At 52.7% G+C, this 18,191-nt stretch overlaps 1 protein-coding gene across 1 annotated transcript; it reads left to right on the forward strand.

The window, feature by feature from the left end:
• Positions 1-12,823: 12,823 nt before the first annotated feature.
• Irf2bpl (interferon regulatory factor 2 binding protein like) lies at positions 12,824-17,007 on the forward strand. The gene has a single exon (XM_076849810.2). It carries the CDS (start codon positions 13,790-13,792, stop codon positions 16,163-16,165), a length of 2,376 nt encoding a protein of 791 aa, XP_076705925.2. The 5' UTR covers positions 12,824-13,789; the 3' UTR covers positions 16,166-17,007.
• Positions 17,008-18,191: the final 1,184 nt, after the last annotated feature.

An 18,191-nucleotide genomic window follows, 5' to 3' on the forward strand; every position in this document is an offset into this window, starting at 1 on the left:
ACATGGCAGCCTTTGCCTTGGAGAGTGCCTCCCCGCTGCCAGAGTACTCCTTGGGGCTTCTGGACCCTAGAAGGAAAGCACCAGGAAGCCCCCAAATGTTCTCCTGCTGAAAACAATGCCTTCCAGGGGCTGCGCCAGACACACTCACAGCGCCTGAAATAGACTCATTGTCCTCTTGCACAACATCCAGGAATTTGGTGAAACTCATCATTTTTTCAGGTTAAAATTAGCTGGCAGCATTCTGGTCACATGCTAGACAACAAAACAAAAGGGAATTGTTCCCTGCCGCTCCTGAACTGGCCCAGGACAGGCCTTCCTAATCCATGGATTTCTGGGAAGCCGGCCCTTCAGGCACTGTTGTAGAGGGGCCACATCATGGACTCCCCTCTGCAATGCCCCTGCCGTAGCAGGGCAGGGCAGCACGAGGACAAGGCTGTTGAGAACCTTAGGGCTCCACTCCTCTGGGAAGGCACTCAAGGACCCCAAATGGCTTTTGCAAGTCTTTCTCTTTCTCGTTGCTGCTGACAAATAAGCAAGCGTCACAGGACACAGAGAGGAAGGGTAACATCTGAAACGTGAACCTGGGCATGTTGCTTTGGGGAGCAGTTGGCTGCTGCAGGCAGGGTTAGAACATAAAAGAATACATCTGACCTAAAGGTGGTGAGCGCTTAGGACAGATTCTTTATCTCTGGACCCTGATGATGATAGGGGCGCATCATGATCTGCTCTGCTCTGTTCTTCCAGTTTAAAACTGTGACCAGAAGCCCTGGGTTAAAAATATAGCCTCTGATTCACGCACAGTCAGGAAACATGGTTGAGCTCAGTACAGAAACATGTCCGTCAACCTGGGAAAGGAATCACCACCACGAAATATGCTTTTGGCTTGCCAAAGCTTAGCAGCTGCGAGAGCCAAAACCCAGCTGCCTGTGCTGTCTGGGGAAGGTGTGTGTGAGGGGGGGTGGTGCACTTTCTAAATCACCTGATCTGCTTCCAACTCCAGTTTAATTCCAAGTCGAACCCCATCTCGAAATGTCTCCAGGGCCAACTCCTCCTAAAAATCATGCTTTAACACTAACCTTCAGCTCTGTGTCTGCCAGCAAGGTGAAGCAGATGGCTTTTGTTGATTAATTTATTTATTTGGAAGGGGCTACTTTGGAATCAGGAAATTCCAGCGAGACAGAGTACACTGCCTTGACCATGATTGCCATGACAATCATGAGCAGGCACCCAGAGGCAGGTTCAAAGAAATTGCAGCTAAGCCCCAGGAAGGGAGGGGGGGGGGGCTTGTCAGTCTTCCTCCTGTCCAGGCTCTGCATTAGCCCTGCACTTGGTAGAAATACCTCCTTTGGTTTCCCATTCCGTGGTATTCAAGGATTTGTGTGAGCACTGGAGGGTCCTCTTTGTCAAAAGGCTTCACAAGCCAAACAGGCCTGTGACTTGTACCTCAACTTGAAACCCTCATTATTCAGACAGACCCAAACAGAAAGCTCCAACGCCTTATGTCCCCACACATAAAGTCCTCTTTAATTAACATACACCATTTTTCAATGGAACAGCCTCAAGGTGTTAAAAGTACATAAAGGTCTGAAAGCTGAAACCCTAGGTAAATAGTGCACTGAATATATTTAGCAGAAAATATTGAAAGCCACAGGAAAAATGCATTCCCTTCCTGGGATGTTAACAAAGGTTTAGGTTCAGGAAACATTTAGGAAAGAGTGAGAGAAGAAGGAATAGGGCTCACCTTTTCTTCCCCCAATGTAAACAAATCACTAAACCTCTTTGGTCTCCATAGACCTTGGCTGGAGTGAAGTATTTCATTTTTCCCCCCATTAAACGGGCCACCCGGAGAGCTGGCATTACAGACCTGAAAATATCCCAAATCTGAACGTGCTATTTTGTTTCCGTGCATTGAATCAGACTGTGTTTCAAATGGCAGCTTATACCAAATTGTGATGGTGGGGGGGGGGGGGGTGCTGCAGTCATGCAGCTAGTGAACAGCTCACAGTCACCTGAAATCGAGGTGTAAATGACAGATCTGTTTCACCTTGGCTCACCCACTGTCTTGTCTCCCACAGGAACGTACCCTCTGTCGTGGTTGCCCAAGGTGATGTCATTGTCATTCTAAAGCCCGTGGTTCCAAGGGACTCGGTTTCCTGTGTTGCAATAAGATGGTTTCGGAAAGACCCAGGTTTCCTGCAGTCTCAGGGTGGGGAGGAAGGAACAGGAAAGGACAGGCAGCCACTCTCTTCTAAGATGGATGCTGTGTGATGTAAGTGGCTGGCTAAAATATCTGGCAGGCTTGCAGTTTTAAGTTGCCAGCTAAATATTATTAAAAAGATAAAATACACGCAAACTGTGCAGAATGTAGGGCTGCTGTGTTTACATCCGGGTTTTGATGACTCAAAGACTTACACTTGGGCTTGCTGAAAAGCTCTATTAAAAACACAGCTTTGTGACAGCCTCCAGGGAGCAGGAAGAAGGGCTGGGGGGGGGGGCAGGGGGCGGAGGGAGGGGGCCGGTGATCGACCGAGGACGGGGTTCAGGTCTGGGCTCCGGGCTAGCACTTAGCGCCAGGGACGCGCTTAGGGGTTAACCTCCTCTCGGCCTGGGGACCAGCGAGGGGAGGGTTAACCTTTTTCCAGAACATTTATTTCACCATCTCACTGACTAGAGGGAGGAGGGGCGGGAGGGAGGGAGCGAGAGCCTGCCGCGCTGAGAGGCTGCGGATCACAAGGCCATTCTGATAGCCTCCTGTCCCCATGGCAACTGCAACGGCATTTATCAGTTCCTTCTGCGCACAGGCACGGCAAATCTGCATTGCACATGGCAGGCTTCCAGCATTTCAAATGAAAGAGCACTTTGAACGGCTGCCAAGTTTGGAAGGAGCAGAACTGTCAGGGCTGCTTAAAGCTGGCAGTTTATACTGGGGAGGTTTTCGCTTCCCAGAATCCTCCGGGCCTGGCAAGCTGCCAAGTACTTAGCGGAAGCTAAAAAGTAACTCGCTCCCTTCCCTCCCCTCCCTCCCCCTGCTCAGCTCCCCCTCCACACCATTCACCGCAGTGCTCCCAAAATTTTCCACATGTCCTGTGTCACCAGTGCAGACTGTACAATGAAAACCAGAACGCTGGCCGCCCACCATCGGGCTTTTCGTAATAATGGGGGGTGGGGGGGGATAGGTTGCAATCAGAGACTGACAGGCAAGCTGGGTCCCCTGTACCTGCCATAACCCCATAACCACTGGGTGGGAACGCCTGTGGTATGTGTGCCTTTCGGCCTTAAAATACATTAATAAATAAAAATAAAAGCAGCTTCAGAACCAAGATACCCTGAGCCCTGGATGGGGAGGGGCGGAGGGTGGGGAGGTGGGTTTTGGCTGGATGGTTTTTGAGCTGCATGTAGGGTTGGGAATGGTAAGTTCTGCAGGCAAATGCAAAATGTTGTTCAGCTCCAGCTTTTCTGCGAGCTGTGGGGAAGAGGGTTGTTATTGAGAGCTGAGCTGTTTCTGGAACTTTCCTTGGATCTCTCAGACGTCATGATGAAAGCTCTGAGGCCACCGATAGGGAGGGAGTTCAGAGATGGTTTTCAATGGAAAGTTTACCAGATAACTTCTGACCGTCATGTCATGCACAGCCCAGAGCACAAGGGCTTCTACTGGCAGAAAGTGGAAATTGGCATAGTGTTCACTGTGCTGATTTTTTTTTTTTTTTTTTTTAATGAAAATCTACACTGAGATCAAGGGCTTGGGCTTTATTTTCCAGCACAAATAGAACGAAAATTGTCTGCCGCTTAGGCGGTTGGATAGAGTTCAGGAAAACTATGTCTGGCATTAATTCCAAAGTGGAGGTTTTGGTTCAAGCGAGGCCCATTAATTTCAGTAAACTGTTTTCACTAGTCCAGACCCTGCTGTGCAAGGACTATTTATTACCTTTTGCTAACCTGATGTCTGCAGAGTTGTAAAGCAAAGGGGAAAAAAAAATCCAGGGAGGAGATATCTATATCTTGGATCAAATGGGTTTTGCACCTTCCCTTTGGGGGTCATGTTTTATGGGGAGTTTTCTATCCATGGCTTTTCTTTATCAGTGCCATTTTTTTTTTTTTTAAATCTGTCTTGCAATGAATTAGATAAAAATCCTGATAGAGAGGAATCTGTTGAGAGCAAATACCCATCCCCTACCTCCTTCAGAAAGGGCACCTCCCAGCCACAGGGATGTTTTGTGTGTCTATCCCCAGGCTTCCAGGCCCAAAGTCCAGGGCAAAGCCCTGACACAATTCACCCTGATGATCGGGTCTAAAACACACCAAGACAGTCAATTTTGGCATTTGTTCTCCCTTAGGAATTTTACTAGCTGCCTTAGAAAAGCACATAAATTACTTCCCCCTCCCTCCCTTTTTTCCATGCCTTCTCTCTTCAGCCCCCAGCCCCCCAGTCCATCTTGATGTCATTTCAAAGAGAAGGATGAAAAGGGGATTTGTCAGGCAGTCCAGTTTGTGAGTGTGTCTTGCCAGGCCCCAAATACACACACACACACACACACAACCAGCTGAGAATGTTAATCAGAATTAAAAGCCAGTCAGTACTATTAAAGCATCAAACAGGAAGACCTGGAGAAGGAGGGGGACTTAGAGAAGGAGGTGGACTATGGGGGTGGAATCCAGGGAATGGGAATGAAATATAATTCGGTCCTTTGCGCTGACTTACTAAAATAAAGGAGGGGAGAGGTAGCAGTAGCTCCGATTTGGTCAGCTTGTCAAATGTCAAATTTATCGGTCTTTCCTTTTAACTAACCCCCCCCCCCCCCCCCCCCCCCGCCCAACACAGTCAAGTTTTGTGCCTTTCCCAAGTGTGATTAATCTCTGGCAGAGACCAGAAACAGGAGTAGGTTTCTTGGCTGCCCGTCCTGATAAACAATCTGTTCTTGGGAAGAGTAGGTGAAGGGGGCTGAGGCGGGTGATCTGCGGGCCAGTGGTGGGGGTAGAAGAGGGGAAGAGGGGACGAATGTGAGGGCAGCCCCGGTTAACCCTAGCAGAGGCCCGCCCTCCCCTAAAATATGAGTGTCCCTTCTCTGGGCGCGTGGTTTGGGGGTGGGTCAGGTTTCCTGCCCTTAAGAATGTGGGACAGACAGTGGATCCTTTCTTTCTGCCAGTTCAGGACGTCCAGGGAACGTCCAGGGAACGTCAGAGTGCCACTGAGGGCCTGGGAAGGGGAGGAGCCTGGAGAGGAGCACGCATGTCCAGCGTCTTGGGACACTTCTCTAATGCGCAGGGGTACACCCTAGGGCTGCGCGTGCACAGAGCCTCATTGCGGGCGTTGGGAAATCGAGGCAGCGGCGGGGAGGACTGGAAGGGTCGGTGGTGGTAGCAAGTATGGTAAAGCCGACCAGGGAAAGCCAGAGGCCGTACAAAACAAAAGGAGAGACTCTTTCGCGGCGTCGGGGGTCTCTGGGATCGAAACTACGGAGGCAAGAAGGCTGGCTGTGGATTCTGCAGTGGGTTTATTGTGTGGGCAACCAGGCAGAAAGCGGCAATATGTAAAAGTGGGGAGGGGGAGAGGAAGTCGGCGGTAAAAGGAAATCAGTGCCTAGAAGGCTGCGCATGGCTGCGAAATGTCACCAAGGAGAGCGCAGTGGCACCGAATAAAAGATGAATGATCGGCCACCTTTTGGAAAAGAAATGTAAAAAATATTAATAAAGGCAAGAAACCCTCTTCTTCTCAGTTAAAAAGCAAATCCATTCCTCACCTCCTGCCTTTCCTCCCTCCCCATCACACATACAGCTCTGGTCTGCCCTGCATCCAAGAAGCCCGAGCCAGGCTCACTTTCCTTTGGATTTAATTACACGAAAATGCTGAACAAAAAACCTGTAATTACACCCTTAGTCCCTGCCACTCAGGCCCAGCACACTTCCTGCCGAGTTTTGTTTTTTTTTTAAAGAGGAGGTCATTGCCTCTTTCTTTCCAAATTGGCCAAAACAAAAAAGTAAAAGCCCCAAATAAATCCAACAGCTCTGAGCTTCTCTATCCGCCAGGGACTTGGGAGGGGAAGTCCTTATCTCTCTAGGAGAGATGAGAAGTGAGAGGCCTTCTGGGTGCCATTGTCTTGCTCCTGTTCTAAGGGGGAGAGGCAGTCACTGCTTACTTGCTGGTCAGCCCTGAAGGGAAGAGATGGCTAGGCTGGCAACCCTCCAAGGGCAAGGTGAAGAGAATGGACAGGGCTGAACAGCAGGACTGGCTTTCCACCCATCTTACCTGCAAGGGCTCAGTGCTGGAAAAGATCTGTGACAGTGCTGGCCCTTCTACAGCCCTGGGCATTAACATATGGGATTTCACAGGGAGCCCCTGAAGTAGTGAAAGCAGGCTTTAAGATCTGCATTTGACAGGTGAGGCCCAGGGAGAATAAATAGATTGCTCTAAGTCAGTCATGTGGCTGGTGGGAGTGTTGAAAAAGCACTGCCTCTCATGGCTTTTGGACTACTGCATCAGGAAACTAGGACACTTAGGAGGAAATGGAAGCTTCTGGATTCTGTGCTGGAGCTGTCTGGCTTGGTTCATCCTTAGATCCCAGCACCAAGAGAGAAAGGGCTCTCTAGATAAATCGATGAATAACTGGATGAATGGCAAATGGAAGGGCACAAGTCAAGGAGTCGGGAATGGAAACCCACCAGGCCTTCTTGCATTTTTAAGTTTCACCTTTAAAACAACATATAAGAACAGTTTCACACCCATCAGGGACCCATCTAGCTTAGATCCTCTGGGACTGGCCAGAGAGGGACCTTCAGGTGAAAGTAGTATGATGGTCCTTTAGATGGGTCAGGGTTGAGGGCCACACTGTGCCCTGCCTTGAGGGCACCAGGGATGCCTAGGTCAGGTTTGATGGTCAGGGTTACTGACCTTTTCTAGGCTGTATGTGCTTTAAAGTCAGCAGCCTGTCATGCTTGTCAAGGGGCCCCCATTCCAAGTGCAGGACGGTCTATATTAGGTAAGTGCTCCCAATCCGGAAAGAGGCTCCTTTCCACTAGGAAATGCTTGCACTTTGTTGTCCTCCTTTCCCTTCATAGTTCAGCCTGGGGTCTTTCTTCCTTGAATAAGGGCAACTGGGGAGGTTCCTAAATACTTCAGTTCATTCCAGAGCTTCAGATTTTCCTCCATTACCTCTGACTGGGGCTGGGGCATAGAAAACCCAGGAAGAAGCCCTCTGTGGTGGTGCAAACCTGTAATACCAGCAACATCAGAGGTTGAGGCAGGAGGACTAGGGCTATAGTTCAGTAGTAAAGTGTCCCCTGGTTCAATCCCCAGTGCAACAAACAAACAAAGATAAAAACAAACAAAAAACAAGAAGGGAGAGAAATTTTTTAGGGGATGTCAGAGAAACATGAGTGCCCAAGTTTTCTTGAAGTTGGATGGTGATTATTGTTATCATTATTATTGTACTGGGGATTGAATTCAGTGGTGCTTAATCACTGAAACACATCCTTTTTTTTTTTTTTTTTTTTTTGATACAGGATCCCACTCAGTTGCTGAGGCTGGCTTTGAACTTCTGATCCTCCTGCTCAGCCTCCCAAACCACTGGGACTACAGGTGACAGCCTGGCTGATTTTAACTCCACAATCACCAGTGCTAATTTATGCATAACCTTGCACCTACTAGGACAGTAAAGGCATTAACCTGTAAACTCCTGTCGGGGAAGGGGCTTCATTTCTTGCAGTTTCTTAAAAGCATCTGGGACCCCCAAAAGGCTAGCAGCTGGCAAGGTAGAAGAAGGAACGCCAGGCTTACAGTCATGGAAGCTGGTTTTCAGTAATTCTGGACCACCTCTGTCCCTGATTTCCTCACCTGTAGAGGAGGCTGATGAAAGTAACACCTACCTCACAGGTTGGTGTGGGGATTGGTGAGATAATGTCTGGGAATGTACTTCAGAGTCATAGACAAATGTTGGTCACTATATTGTTAAAAATCTATTACATTTTATTGTCTTCCACATGTACCAATGAACAGGCAAAGGAAGCAGAGTAATTACTTTCGTTTTACTGATGAAGAAACCAAAGTGCAAGTGATTTGCTCAAGGTCACACAGCTACTTAAGGTCACCAAAGTCCAAGTTGAACAACATAATGTAAAAGTGTACCGAATACCCGCCCCTTTTCTCATTCTCCCTAGTTTGGGGTTGAACTACCCAGTTCAGGAAGTCAAAATATTTTGTAAGTCCAGCCCATTCCACCCAAGCGAGGGGCAGCAGCGATGGCGGAGCGCGTGTACCAGACGTGACCCAGGGGTGGCAAGGCCGCCGGGAGGGGCTTCCCGCTCTGAGGCCCCGCCTTCCGGCGGCCTCAGCAGGAAAGTGCTGGCGGCAACGGGTCTCCGAAGCCCGGAGGTGGAAATCCCCTGCTCTGTGCGGGCAAGTTCGAACCTCTGAGTAGAGCCGAGGGTTCGAGGGTACACGCACCTGTGGCCTTGACCGCCACCCCACTAGCTTCCCGCTTACTTTCTTCGTCCAAGGCTTCCTTCCTCGCCCCCCACCTCTTGGGATTGAGTACTTGTTTTAACCCACCGGGTCCGAGAATAGGCACCCTTGTCTGGCTCTTCCCCCTTTTTTTCCTCTAGGCCTCCTCCCTGGGCAGCTCGATCCAGGGTTCCTTTATTTTTGGAACTAAAAAAAAAAAAAAATCCACGATCTTTTGCTGAGGACAGCGCTGGGCTCCCCAGTGCCCTGGCACACGGGCAAGGAGAGGAAGCTGGGAGGAGGCAGAAGCCAGACGCGACTCCCCCCACCCTGCCCCGCCTTTCTTCCCCTCGCGGTTCCCCGCCCCTCCAGGAAGAAGGCAGAGATCAGATCATTCACTGCGGCCACTGTGCCAGCACGACCTTACGCCAGCCCTCCCTTTCCTTCTACCCGATTTTGCACAGAGCTCCAGCCTGCCCGCGCGCCCCAGGCTGGGCAGGTCCTGGCGGGCGGTGCAGGCTCGGCTCCCCGGGACTTCTCAGCGAATCACGTTGTTCCTGGGATTTCACGCTCGAGTGGCTCTTGCGTAACCCTATGCCCTGGCCTAAGTTAATACATTTTTTTTTTAAACACCAGGATTAATCCTTTAGGGAAAGGAAAATACTTCCGCAACGGATCCGGCCCGGGAGTAAATGTGTAAATCACCCTGCAATCTCATTCCCCCACCCTCCACGGCCCTTTTGCGCGTCTTTGCAAGGCCCTGGGCTCCAATCACCACCCAGGGGTTCCTGTTGCGCGGGAAATGGGGGACTTGGGAAGGCCAGAGGCGGGCCCAACCCAGGCGTTTATTTTCATCTACTCTGAGGCAGCTCTCGCAGGCCAAGGAATCAGGTCCTGCTTATTGCGGGGCTGTTACCAAAAAAGGCCTTTCTCTCGCTAGAGCGCTTGGCGGCGCGCGTTGCAGCCGGGTGACGCGAGGTTCAACCCTGGCCTCCGGAGCCAGCTGGCTGTAGAGATGCCAGTCCAAGAGCACCCCATCCCTTCTCCATCTCTGCCACAAAACGATGGAAGCAGGGAAGGGCAGGGAGGAGATTATAGGGAGTTCGAAGTGCGCAGGCTCCTGGCGATCCTCTCACCGCTAATGTGGGGCGGTGGCGCTCTGGAAAGGCCAAGTGGAAAGCTGACCTTTTGCTCCAGTTTAGAGCGGGGTTCTCTGAGACTGCTAGCTCAAAAGGCAAGCTAGCAGAGACAGCTACAGCGGGAAGGAACTTTGGGGAGCCAGTGCTGGCGTTTCGTGCCAAGCTACGCTAGTCTTTTCACCCTCCCAGACCCAGACACCCGAGTGCAGAGCATCTCTGCATATCTTAGGTTGAGCCCACCCCTACTTGCCACCTCCCCAGTTCGTTTCCTTCTTACCTGCCACGTGCAAAGCGAAGGGGGGAAATACATCTCCAAAACATTGGAGTTCTTGCCTTTCACAATCTGACACATTTCCAAAAAGGACCCTTTCATTCAAGCAATTAGCAAGTAATTTATCACCATAAAAGATAGTGGTTCTTTTTTTTGGGGGGGGCGGGGAGTGGCAGGCATGGAAAAAGCTAGTTTTTGTTGTTGTTGTTGATTGTTTTGTCTTTGTGCTAGGTATGGAACCCAGGGTCTCTTAAAAACTGAGCCACATCCCCAGACCTTTTTATTGTTTGAGACACGGTCTCCCTAAGTTGCTTGGGGCTTCCCCGAATTGCTGAGTGGAGCCCAGAGTTCAAACTTAGGATCTTCCTGTGTCAATCTCCCAAATTGCTGGCTGGGATTATAGGCCCAGGTGACCAAACCAGGTGAGAGATGTGCTCTTTAAATAAAAGGATTAAGAGACCATATTGGAAGTTTATTTAAATGCACGGATTTCTAACTTGGTATGTCTGAGTTATGGTGTGTTTGTGTGTGTGTGTGTGTGTGTGTATCCTTTAGTAACAGTGAAGACTGAGACAGGGAGATGGAGACATATGTGTGTGCATACCAAACATAACACTATGACATAGGATCCAACTTCCTTTCTCTAGCTGCCTGGCTGGAGGGTTGTGGCTAAGTTGCTGTTTCTCCAGTATTTTTGGTTCAATGAAGGGAAGGGCTGAATAAATAATGTAAAGAAATGGGTCAACCAGTTAAGCCAAAGCTAAGGAACCTCAGGCTGGCAGGGAATGTCAAGCCATTTCCTAGCCCTAAGTTTTGACTCACTCCAGGATATTGAGTGTGGTGTGGGGAGGGCAGAAGTCTGGGAGATGAGGCAATGCTCCTGGAGCAGCTCTCTCTGCAAAGGAATCATTGCTCTGAGCCAGTCGGCCAAGCAAAGTTTACTATTGCTCTGGAGTGCATAGTGAGCACACTGTTTTGCAAAAACAGAAATCTGGCTGCTCTAAGATGAAAGGGGGGGCTCCCTTAGGGCTCTTGCTTCCCCCTTTCTCCCTATCCTTAGAAACTCCCCGTTCATTTGCACCTGGGGCCCCAGAATAAGTGCAAGATCTCGGTGCTGGGAGTGGCAGACAGGGGAAGGTTCTGGAAATTGGGTGTCAAAATAAAAATAAATATTTCTTGATTCAACTGAACTTTATTACAGTAGTAGTAACGGTAGTGATAAGAATAATGACCCTTATGTTTTAAGCACTTTTACAAAGTACTTTTTACCTGTTAGCCAGCAACAGTACCAATACCCTTGCTGGCAGCTTCCTGAGCGACCCACACTGTGCTCTATATACTGTATGTTGTATTTATGTTACAGTCTGTAGCAGTAGCAGATCCACAACTTCTGTATATGGAAGAATTCCTTGGCACAATCTTGGAAGGGGAGGCTGGGGGTTGGTTGTGAAGACGCATTTGCATAGCACTTTACATAGGATTATATATAATAAAGAATGGGGCACTGATGGGAATTTTGAGTATCCCAAATCACCTCTGGGAGCCTAAGCTTGTGAAAGCCACCTCTCAAAAACAGATTTACTGGCTCAGATCCCAGCTGTAGCTCCAAATGTTGTAGACACATTATTTAACCTCTTTACTTACCTGGACTGTAAAATGGAGTCAACAGAATCAACCTTGCAAATAATGATAAGGGTTTAATATAGATAATACACAATAATGTAAGTATAATATTAAGGTTGATGCGGATAAGCCGTTTTATACAGTTTTATACAGTGTCTGATCTTCCTAAACCTCAATAAGAGTTGCTTCTTACTATAAAACAAATTAAAATCTCAATCCTAACAAGTTAGAAGCTATTGTTCCATTTTACAGAAAGACAATAGAAGTTATGTAAATAACTAGTGCAAGGTTGCAAAGGAAATTCCAACCCTGGGCAGAATCCAATTCCATTACATCGCCTCCCTTCCTCAAGGATTATCTCAATTATCATGAGGGGGTGGGAGGAAGGCAAACCTAATAAACAGAAGAATCAGTTGAAATGCCCCAATCAGAGATAGGACCAACACATCTGTTCTACAATGAGCAATGATGAACAGTGATCTTGTATGGGAAAAAGAAATCCTGGCCTTGCCCAGCGTTCTGGAGCAATAAGGAATAAAATCAGGGCATGTGAGAAAGAACTCTGAAAACTGTGGCTGCACTGTACAAAAAGCTATCAGTATTACTAAAAGCTACCCCCACCTTCTTTTAATGAATCTAGAAAAACCACTCACCTGTTTGGCCTTTCCAGCACCTCCCCCTCCCTGCCCTCAACTGCAGCTGTGCGCAGCCAGTTGACTGTTTTCCTTAAAGGCCTCGGGGTGCTCAGAGCTTCTTTAGACGTTCAGCCAAAATTTTTAGAGTTCGGTTAGCGGGAGAGGGAACTCACCCTGAATTCATTTAGCGCCATCATTGAACCTCGGGTTCCTAGACCAGGGCACAAAAACAGATCCAAAATGGTTTCAGGATATTGGAAAACAGCTAATTTTGCAGGTGCTTCGACATCAATGTGGCAAGGAGTAATATCCATGAAGGACGGGGGCGGGGGATTGATCTCAGATGAAATGGGTAATACCTTGATTGAAATGCAATGTGAAAATTCTCAAACAGGACATTTAAATTCGCTGACTGGGGGTGGGGTGGGGAACGGGGATCGGAAGCGACGCTTGTGGTTCTTAAAAGCATTTTTACTTGGGAAAGCCGGGCAGGGAAAGGAAAGGTCAACGTCTGTTTAATTTCCACCCCCAGCCCTGGACTTCCAGCTTTAGCTCGCCGGCCTCAGCTGTTGTACACACACGGCGAGGGGGAGGGGAGGGCGGAGGCGCGGAGGAGGGGCCGGCTGGGAGGAATCTGGGCGTCCTGCCGCGCATGCGCCTTTCGCGAGCAACAAGTGGGCTCCACAGACAGAGGAAGTGTAAAGGGGGGTGGAGAGACTGGTGCAGAGCATGGCGGTGACGTCAGCGCTCCGCCCGGGCGGCATCCCGCGCGGCCAAGCCGGGGACAGCGCGAGCCGCAGCCCGAGCAGGAGCGCCGAGACGCGCCTCCGGAACGTAGAGTAACAATCACAACCCCACATTCCGGGCGAGCACGAGCGGGAAGGGATGCGACCCGGGCCGAGGCGCCGCGCGAGCGCCCTGCAGCCAACGTGAGCGCCGCCAACCGCGGCGGCCCGGGCGCCGGCCAGGCCAGGGGGCGGCGGGAGCCTGCGTGCGTGCGCTCCTCTCCTCTGCTCTCGTGCGTCCTGGAAGCGGTGGCCGCTGCGGCTCCCTCCGGCGTGCAAACCCTGCCGCCAACAACGGAACGGCCGACCCTGCGGAGGGGAGAAGCTCCTCTCGGCTGCCACCCCCTCCCCCGGCCCTCCAGGGAAGCAGCGGCTTCAGCAAGATTGGACCCGGGCACCGGGTGGCACAGCCCTCTAGCCCTCGCCCCAGGGTGCCTGGCGGGGAGAGGACGCAGCTCGTAGGGGGGCCCCCAGGGGAGAGGAAGAGGCAGCCCCGTTCGAGCTTCCACGCACCAGCCACTCCGGGGAGGGGGCCAAGAGGCAACGGCGGCCAGCACCGGACACCCTCGCCCCCTCCCCCCGGGCCCGGAGCTTCCAACCCCGATCTGCCGCACCAGGAAGAAGGCGCCTGGGCTCGTTTCCCGACGAGACAGCCGCAGTAGGAGGTGGGGGCGAGGAGCGGGCTGAACCCGTCCACCGCCCCGGCGGTGGAGCCCCCGCGGAGAGGCCCTGCGCCGGCGGTGGAGACTCGTGCTCCCTCCAGCCCCGGGGGCAGAACTTTCTCGCCCCCCCTCGTCCCTCCCCCGCAGCCGGACTCCCTCCCCAGCCAGCCAGTCCTCCCGGAGGAGAAGGCGCCGCGGAGACAGCCCGGGCGGGGGCCTCCCTTACCCAGGGCTGGCATCATGTCGGCGGCGCAGGTGTCCTCGTCCCGAAGACAGTCTTGCTACCTGTGCGACCTGCCCCGCATGCCCTGGGCCATGATCTGGGACTTCTCCGAACCTGTATGCCGCGGTTGCGTCAACTACGAAGGCGCAGATCGCATAGAGTTCGTGATCGAGACCGCGCGCCAGCTGAAGCGGGCTCACGGCTGCTTCCAGGACGGCCGCTCCCCCGGGCCGCCGCCGCCCGTCGGGGTCAAGACGGTGGCCCTGTCGGCTAAGGAAGCGGCGGCGGCAGCGGCGGCGGCGGCAGCTGCCGCTCAGCAGCAGCAGCAGCAGCAGCAACAGCAGCAGCAGCAGCAGCAGCAGCAGCAACAACAACAGCAGCAGCAGCAGCTCAACCACGTCGATGGTTCCAGCAAGGCTGCGGTACTGGCGGCCCCGTCCGGCCTAGAGCGCTATGGTCTCAGCGCCGCCGCCGCCGCCGCCGCCGCCGCCGCGGTGGAACAACGCAGCCGCTTCGAGTACCCGCCACCGCCGGTGAGCCTGGGGAGCAGCAGTCACACCGCGCGGTTGCCCAATGGCCTTGGGGGCCCAAACGGCTTCCCAAAGCCAGCATCCGAGGAGGGGCCCCCGGAGCTGAACCGACAGAGCCCCAACTCCTCTTCCGCTGCAGCGTCGGTGGCCTCTCGGCGTGGGACACATGGTGGGCTGGTGACTGGGCTGCCCAACCCGGGGGGTGGCGGGGGCCCCCAACTCGCGGTGCCTCCCAACTTGCTGCCACAGACGCTGCTTAACGGCCCAGCCAGCGCCGCGGTGCTGCCCCCGCCCCCGCCCCACGCGCTGGGAAGCCGCGGACCCCCGACGCCAGCACCGCCAGGGGCTCCCGGAGGCCCAGCCTGTCTTGGGGGCACCCCGGGCGTTTCGGCCGCGGCGTCTACCGCGTCGTCTTCAACCTCGTCGTCGGTGGCGGAGGTGGGCGTGGGTGCTGGTGGCAAGAGGCCCGGCTCAGTGTCGAGTACCGACCAGGAGCGCGAGCTGAAGGAGAAGCAGAGAAACGCCGAGGCCCTGGCCGAGCTAAGCGAGAGCCTGCGCAACCGCGCCGAGGAGTGGGCCAACAAGCCCAAGATGGTCCGCGACACGCTGCTCACGCTGGCGGGCTGCACGCCCTACGAGGTGCGTTTCAAGAAGGACCACTCGCTGCTGGGCCGCGTCTTCGCTTTCGACGCTGTCTCCAAGCCCGGCATGGACTACGAGCTGAAGCTGTTCATTGAATATCCTACGGGCTCGGGCAACGTGTACTCCAGCGCGTCCGGTGTGGCCAAACAGATGTACCAGGACTGCATGAAGGACTTCGGCCGGGGCCTCTCCTCCGGCTTCAAGTACCTGGAGTACGAGAAGAAGCACGGCTCCGGGGACTGGCGCCTGCTTGGGGACCTGCTGCCCGAAGCCGTGCGCTTCTTTAAGGAGGGCGTGCCCGGTGCGGACATGCTGCCCCAGCCCTACCTGGACGCCAGCTGCCCCATGCTGCCCACGGCGCTGGTGAGTCTCAGCCGCGCCCCCAGCGCACCTCCAGGGACTGGGGCCTTGCCGCCCGCCGCGCCCTCGGGCCGGGGCGCAGCTGCTAGCCTACGCAAGAGGAAGGCGTCCCCGGAGCCCCCGGACTCAGCCGAGGGCGCGCTGAAACTGGGCGAGGAACAGCAGAGGCAGCAGTGGATGGCAAACCAGAGCGAGGCACTGAAGCTCACCATGTCGGCCGGGGGCTTTGCGGCGCCTGGTCACACTGCTGGGGGTCCGCCCCCACCACCCCCACCCCTGGGACCCCATTCCAACCGGACCACCCCGCCGGAGTCAGCCCCGCAGAACGGTCCGTCCCCCATGGCCGCCCTCATGTCAGTAGCAGACACTCTGGGCACAGCGCACTCGCCTAAGGATGGCAGTTCAGTGCACTCAACCACTGCGTCCGCGCGGCGCAACAGCAGCAGCCCAGTGTCGCCCGCGTCGGTGCCTGGGCAGCGCCGCTTGGCATCACGTAACGGGGACCTGAATTTACAGGTGGCGCCCCCGCCGCCTAGCGCCCACCCGGGTATGGACCAAGTGCACCCCCAAAACATTCCGGATTCCCCCATGGCCAACAGCGGACCTCTCTGCTGTACCATTTGCCACGAACGTTTGGAGGACACGCATTTCGTTCAGTGCCCATCCGTCCCCAGCCACAAATTCTGCTTCCCTTGCTCTAGAGAGAGTATCAAGGCCCAGGGGGCCACTGGCGAGGTGTATTGCCCCAGCGGAGAGAAATGCCCCTTAGTCGGGTCGAATGTACCTTGGGCCTTCATGCAGGGCGAAATCGCGACTATCTTAGCTGGGGATGTTAAAGTGAAAAAGGAGAGAGACCCTTGAACCACAGGGCACCCACCTCCTTTGCCCTAGACCAGCTCCTCTCCAATCCAGAAAGCCCCTCCCCCACCCATCCTCCACTCTCCCTCCCCTCGCCCCCAAGATGTAGAATTGTGAATATAACAAACTGCAAAAAGTTAGTCTTATGTATAGACATTATTTTCGTCGTATGTTTCTATATTTTGAAACAAAGGTATGTAACTTCTTCATTTGAAGGATAAGCTGGTTTGTGTTAAGCAGTATAATATTAGTTGGGTCATTTGCATCATATTCGTTAGCATTTATTTGGTGGCAGAATGTTTGCCTAGGTACAGAATTAATAGCCCTTAGCAACGACTGCTGCTGGTGTGTATTTTTGTAAATGTTATGCACTCTGAAAGGAAAAAACACACAAAAGAAAAAGATTTTTTTTTTTTTTTTGCCAAGGCCAGTGTTGCTGCCTAAAAAAAATAATAATAATAATGATGCTATAAAATGGTGAAAGCTTCTTTCTAAACAGCCCCAAGTGTTGAAGTCTTCACTTTATTTTGTTCTGTTCTGTTTTATTTTGTTTTCCTGTTTTGTTTGCAAAATGGTAAGGGGGGTGTTGGGGGGGACGGGGTGTTTTTTGTTGCAAGTTTGTGAGGGGAAGATGTTTAGGTTTGTTTCTACTGACCTGAATGTGTTGGATCTTCACGTGTTGTTTTGTTTTTGCTTTATTGATGCACGGATGCTTTTGAACAGTAGAGCGAAATGCTAGACATGGAGAATCTGCTCTGTTTGTCCTTTATACATTTCTGTAGTTAACAGAACACTGTAATGTGCCTTGGAGCTTAGTAACTTGTAATAAATTCAATTGATATTAATTCTGCCCCGAGTCAGCAAGTTTTGTCTTTCTAGGGCTAAGGCCACACAACCTAGGGGACACCTTCCCTACCCTCAACAGAACAGGAATGCTAGTCCCTTTGAAAGCCCTCAGCTGGCCTGTGAGGAAGGCCCTGTGCTGCCTGGCTGGCTGCCCCTCCCCCTCAGTACCAGGCTATTTACATTCACCTCTTGGGGAGGCGACAGTTGCTGACTAAGCGATTTCTGTTTACTCTTCAGCATCTCTATTTTCCCCCGGAAATGGGGCCCAGCTGCAAATGGCATTGTCAGGAACGCTTTCTGGTGCCTTGCCCTGTGGCCATGAGTATACGCTGATACCCAGTGCATCTGTGACTTGACCAGTGGGGCGTGGGGGGGTGGGTGGAGAAAAGCTAGGGTGCTTCGCCTCTTGGCTATGTCAGTATTCACTGTTGATGCACATTGAAAGCAAAAAATGCCACAGAGCTAGGATTTGTCAGCGAGGGCAGAGGGGTGTAGGCAACCGGGCAGCAAATGCTGAGCCCAGACACGGGAGAACCCCCGCAGCTTCCAGTCGATGCGCTGGAAAAGCAGGGTTCGCCTCGCTCATTACATGCCCTCCCCCTTTAAATAAGTATTTCCGAAGGCAGAACACAGCTGATCAGAGTGGGGGTTCAGGGGATGGGGAACCGGGGCTGGCGGCGGAAAAACCTAAACCCGGTTCCTGAAGTGAAGGTTACTTATGACACCAAATAAAATCCACTTCTATCGGTGAAGACATGCAATTACTCATGGGATCAACTTTTTGGCGGCATTTGTGAAGTGCCAAGGAGTGGGGAAGGGGACAGAGGACTAATGCTTTTCGGAGCTCAGAGCCCCGGAGCTGAGACCAGACTGCAGCCCGCCCCGAGGTAGCGGAAGGCAAACAGACCTGGTTTGAACCTTGTACTTTCCTGGGAGGCAAATAGAAGAAGAGTAGAAAACAGAAGGGAGGAAGCAAAACAAAACGCTGCGATCCTATCTGAAATTCATTCCTGGCCACGCCCCATTCCTGGGCGGGGCGAGCTGGGCTCCGACAGTCCCCTCCGAGGCTGGAGGAAGATGTGAAGAAACTTGGCGCCCCCACCTCACTCCTATCCCAGAAGGAGCGGGAGGGCTGCGAGAGGGGTGTGGGCACAGGCACGTTTGGAGAAAACAAATCACCGGT

Source organism: Callospermophilus lateralis, chromosome 3 (assembly GCF_048772815.1).
Source record: "Callospermophilus lateralis isolate mCalLat2 chromosome 3, mCalLat2.hap1, whole genome shotgun sequence".
Lineage (NCBI taxonomy): Eukaryota > Metazoa > Chordata > Mammalia > Rodentia > Sciuridae > Callospermophilus > Callospermophilus lateralis.

What these genes read in the sequence shown, in the direction of transcription:
- Irf2bpl (XM_076849810.2), top strand. Translation starts at nt 13,790, where the DNA reads ATGTCGGCGGCGCAGGTGTCCTCGTCCCGAAGACAGTCTTGCTACCTG.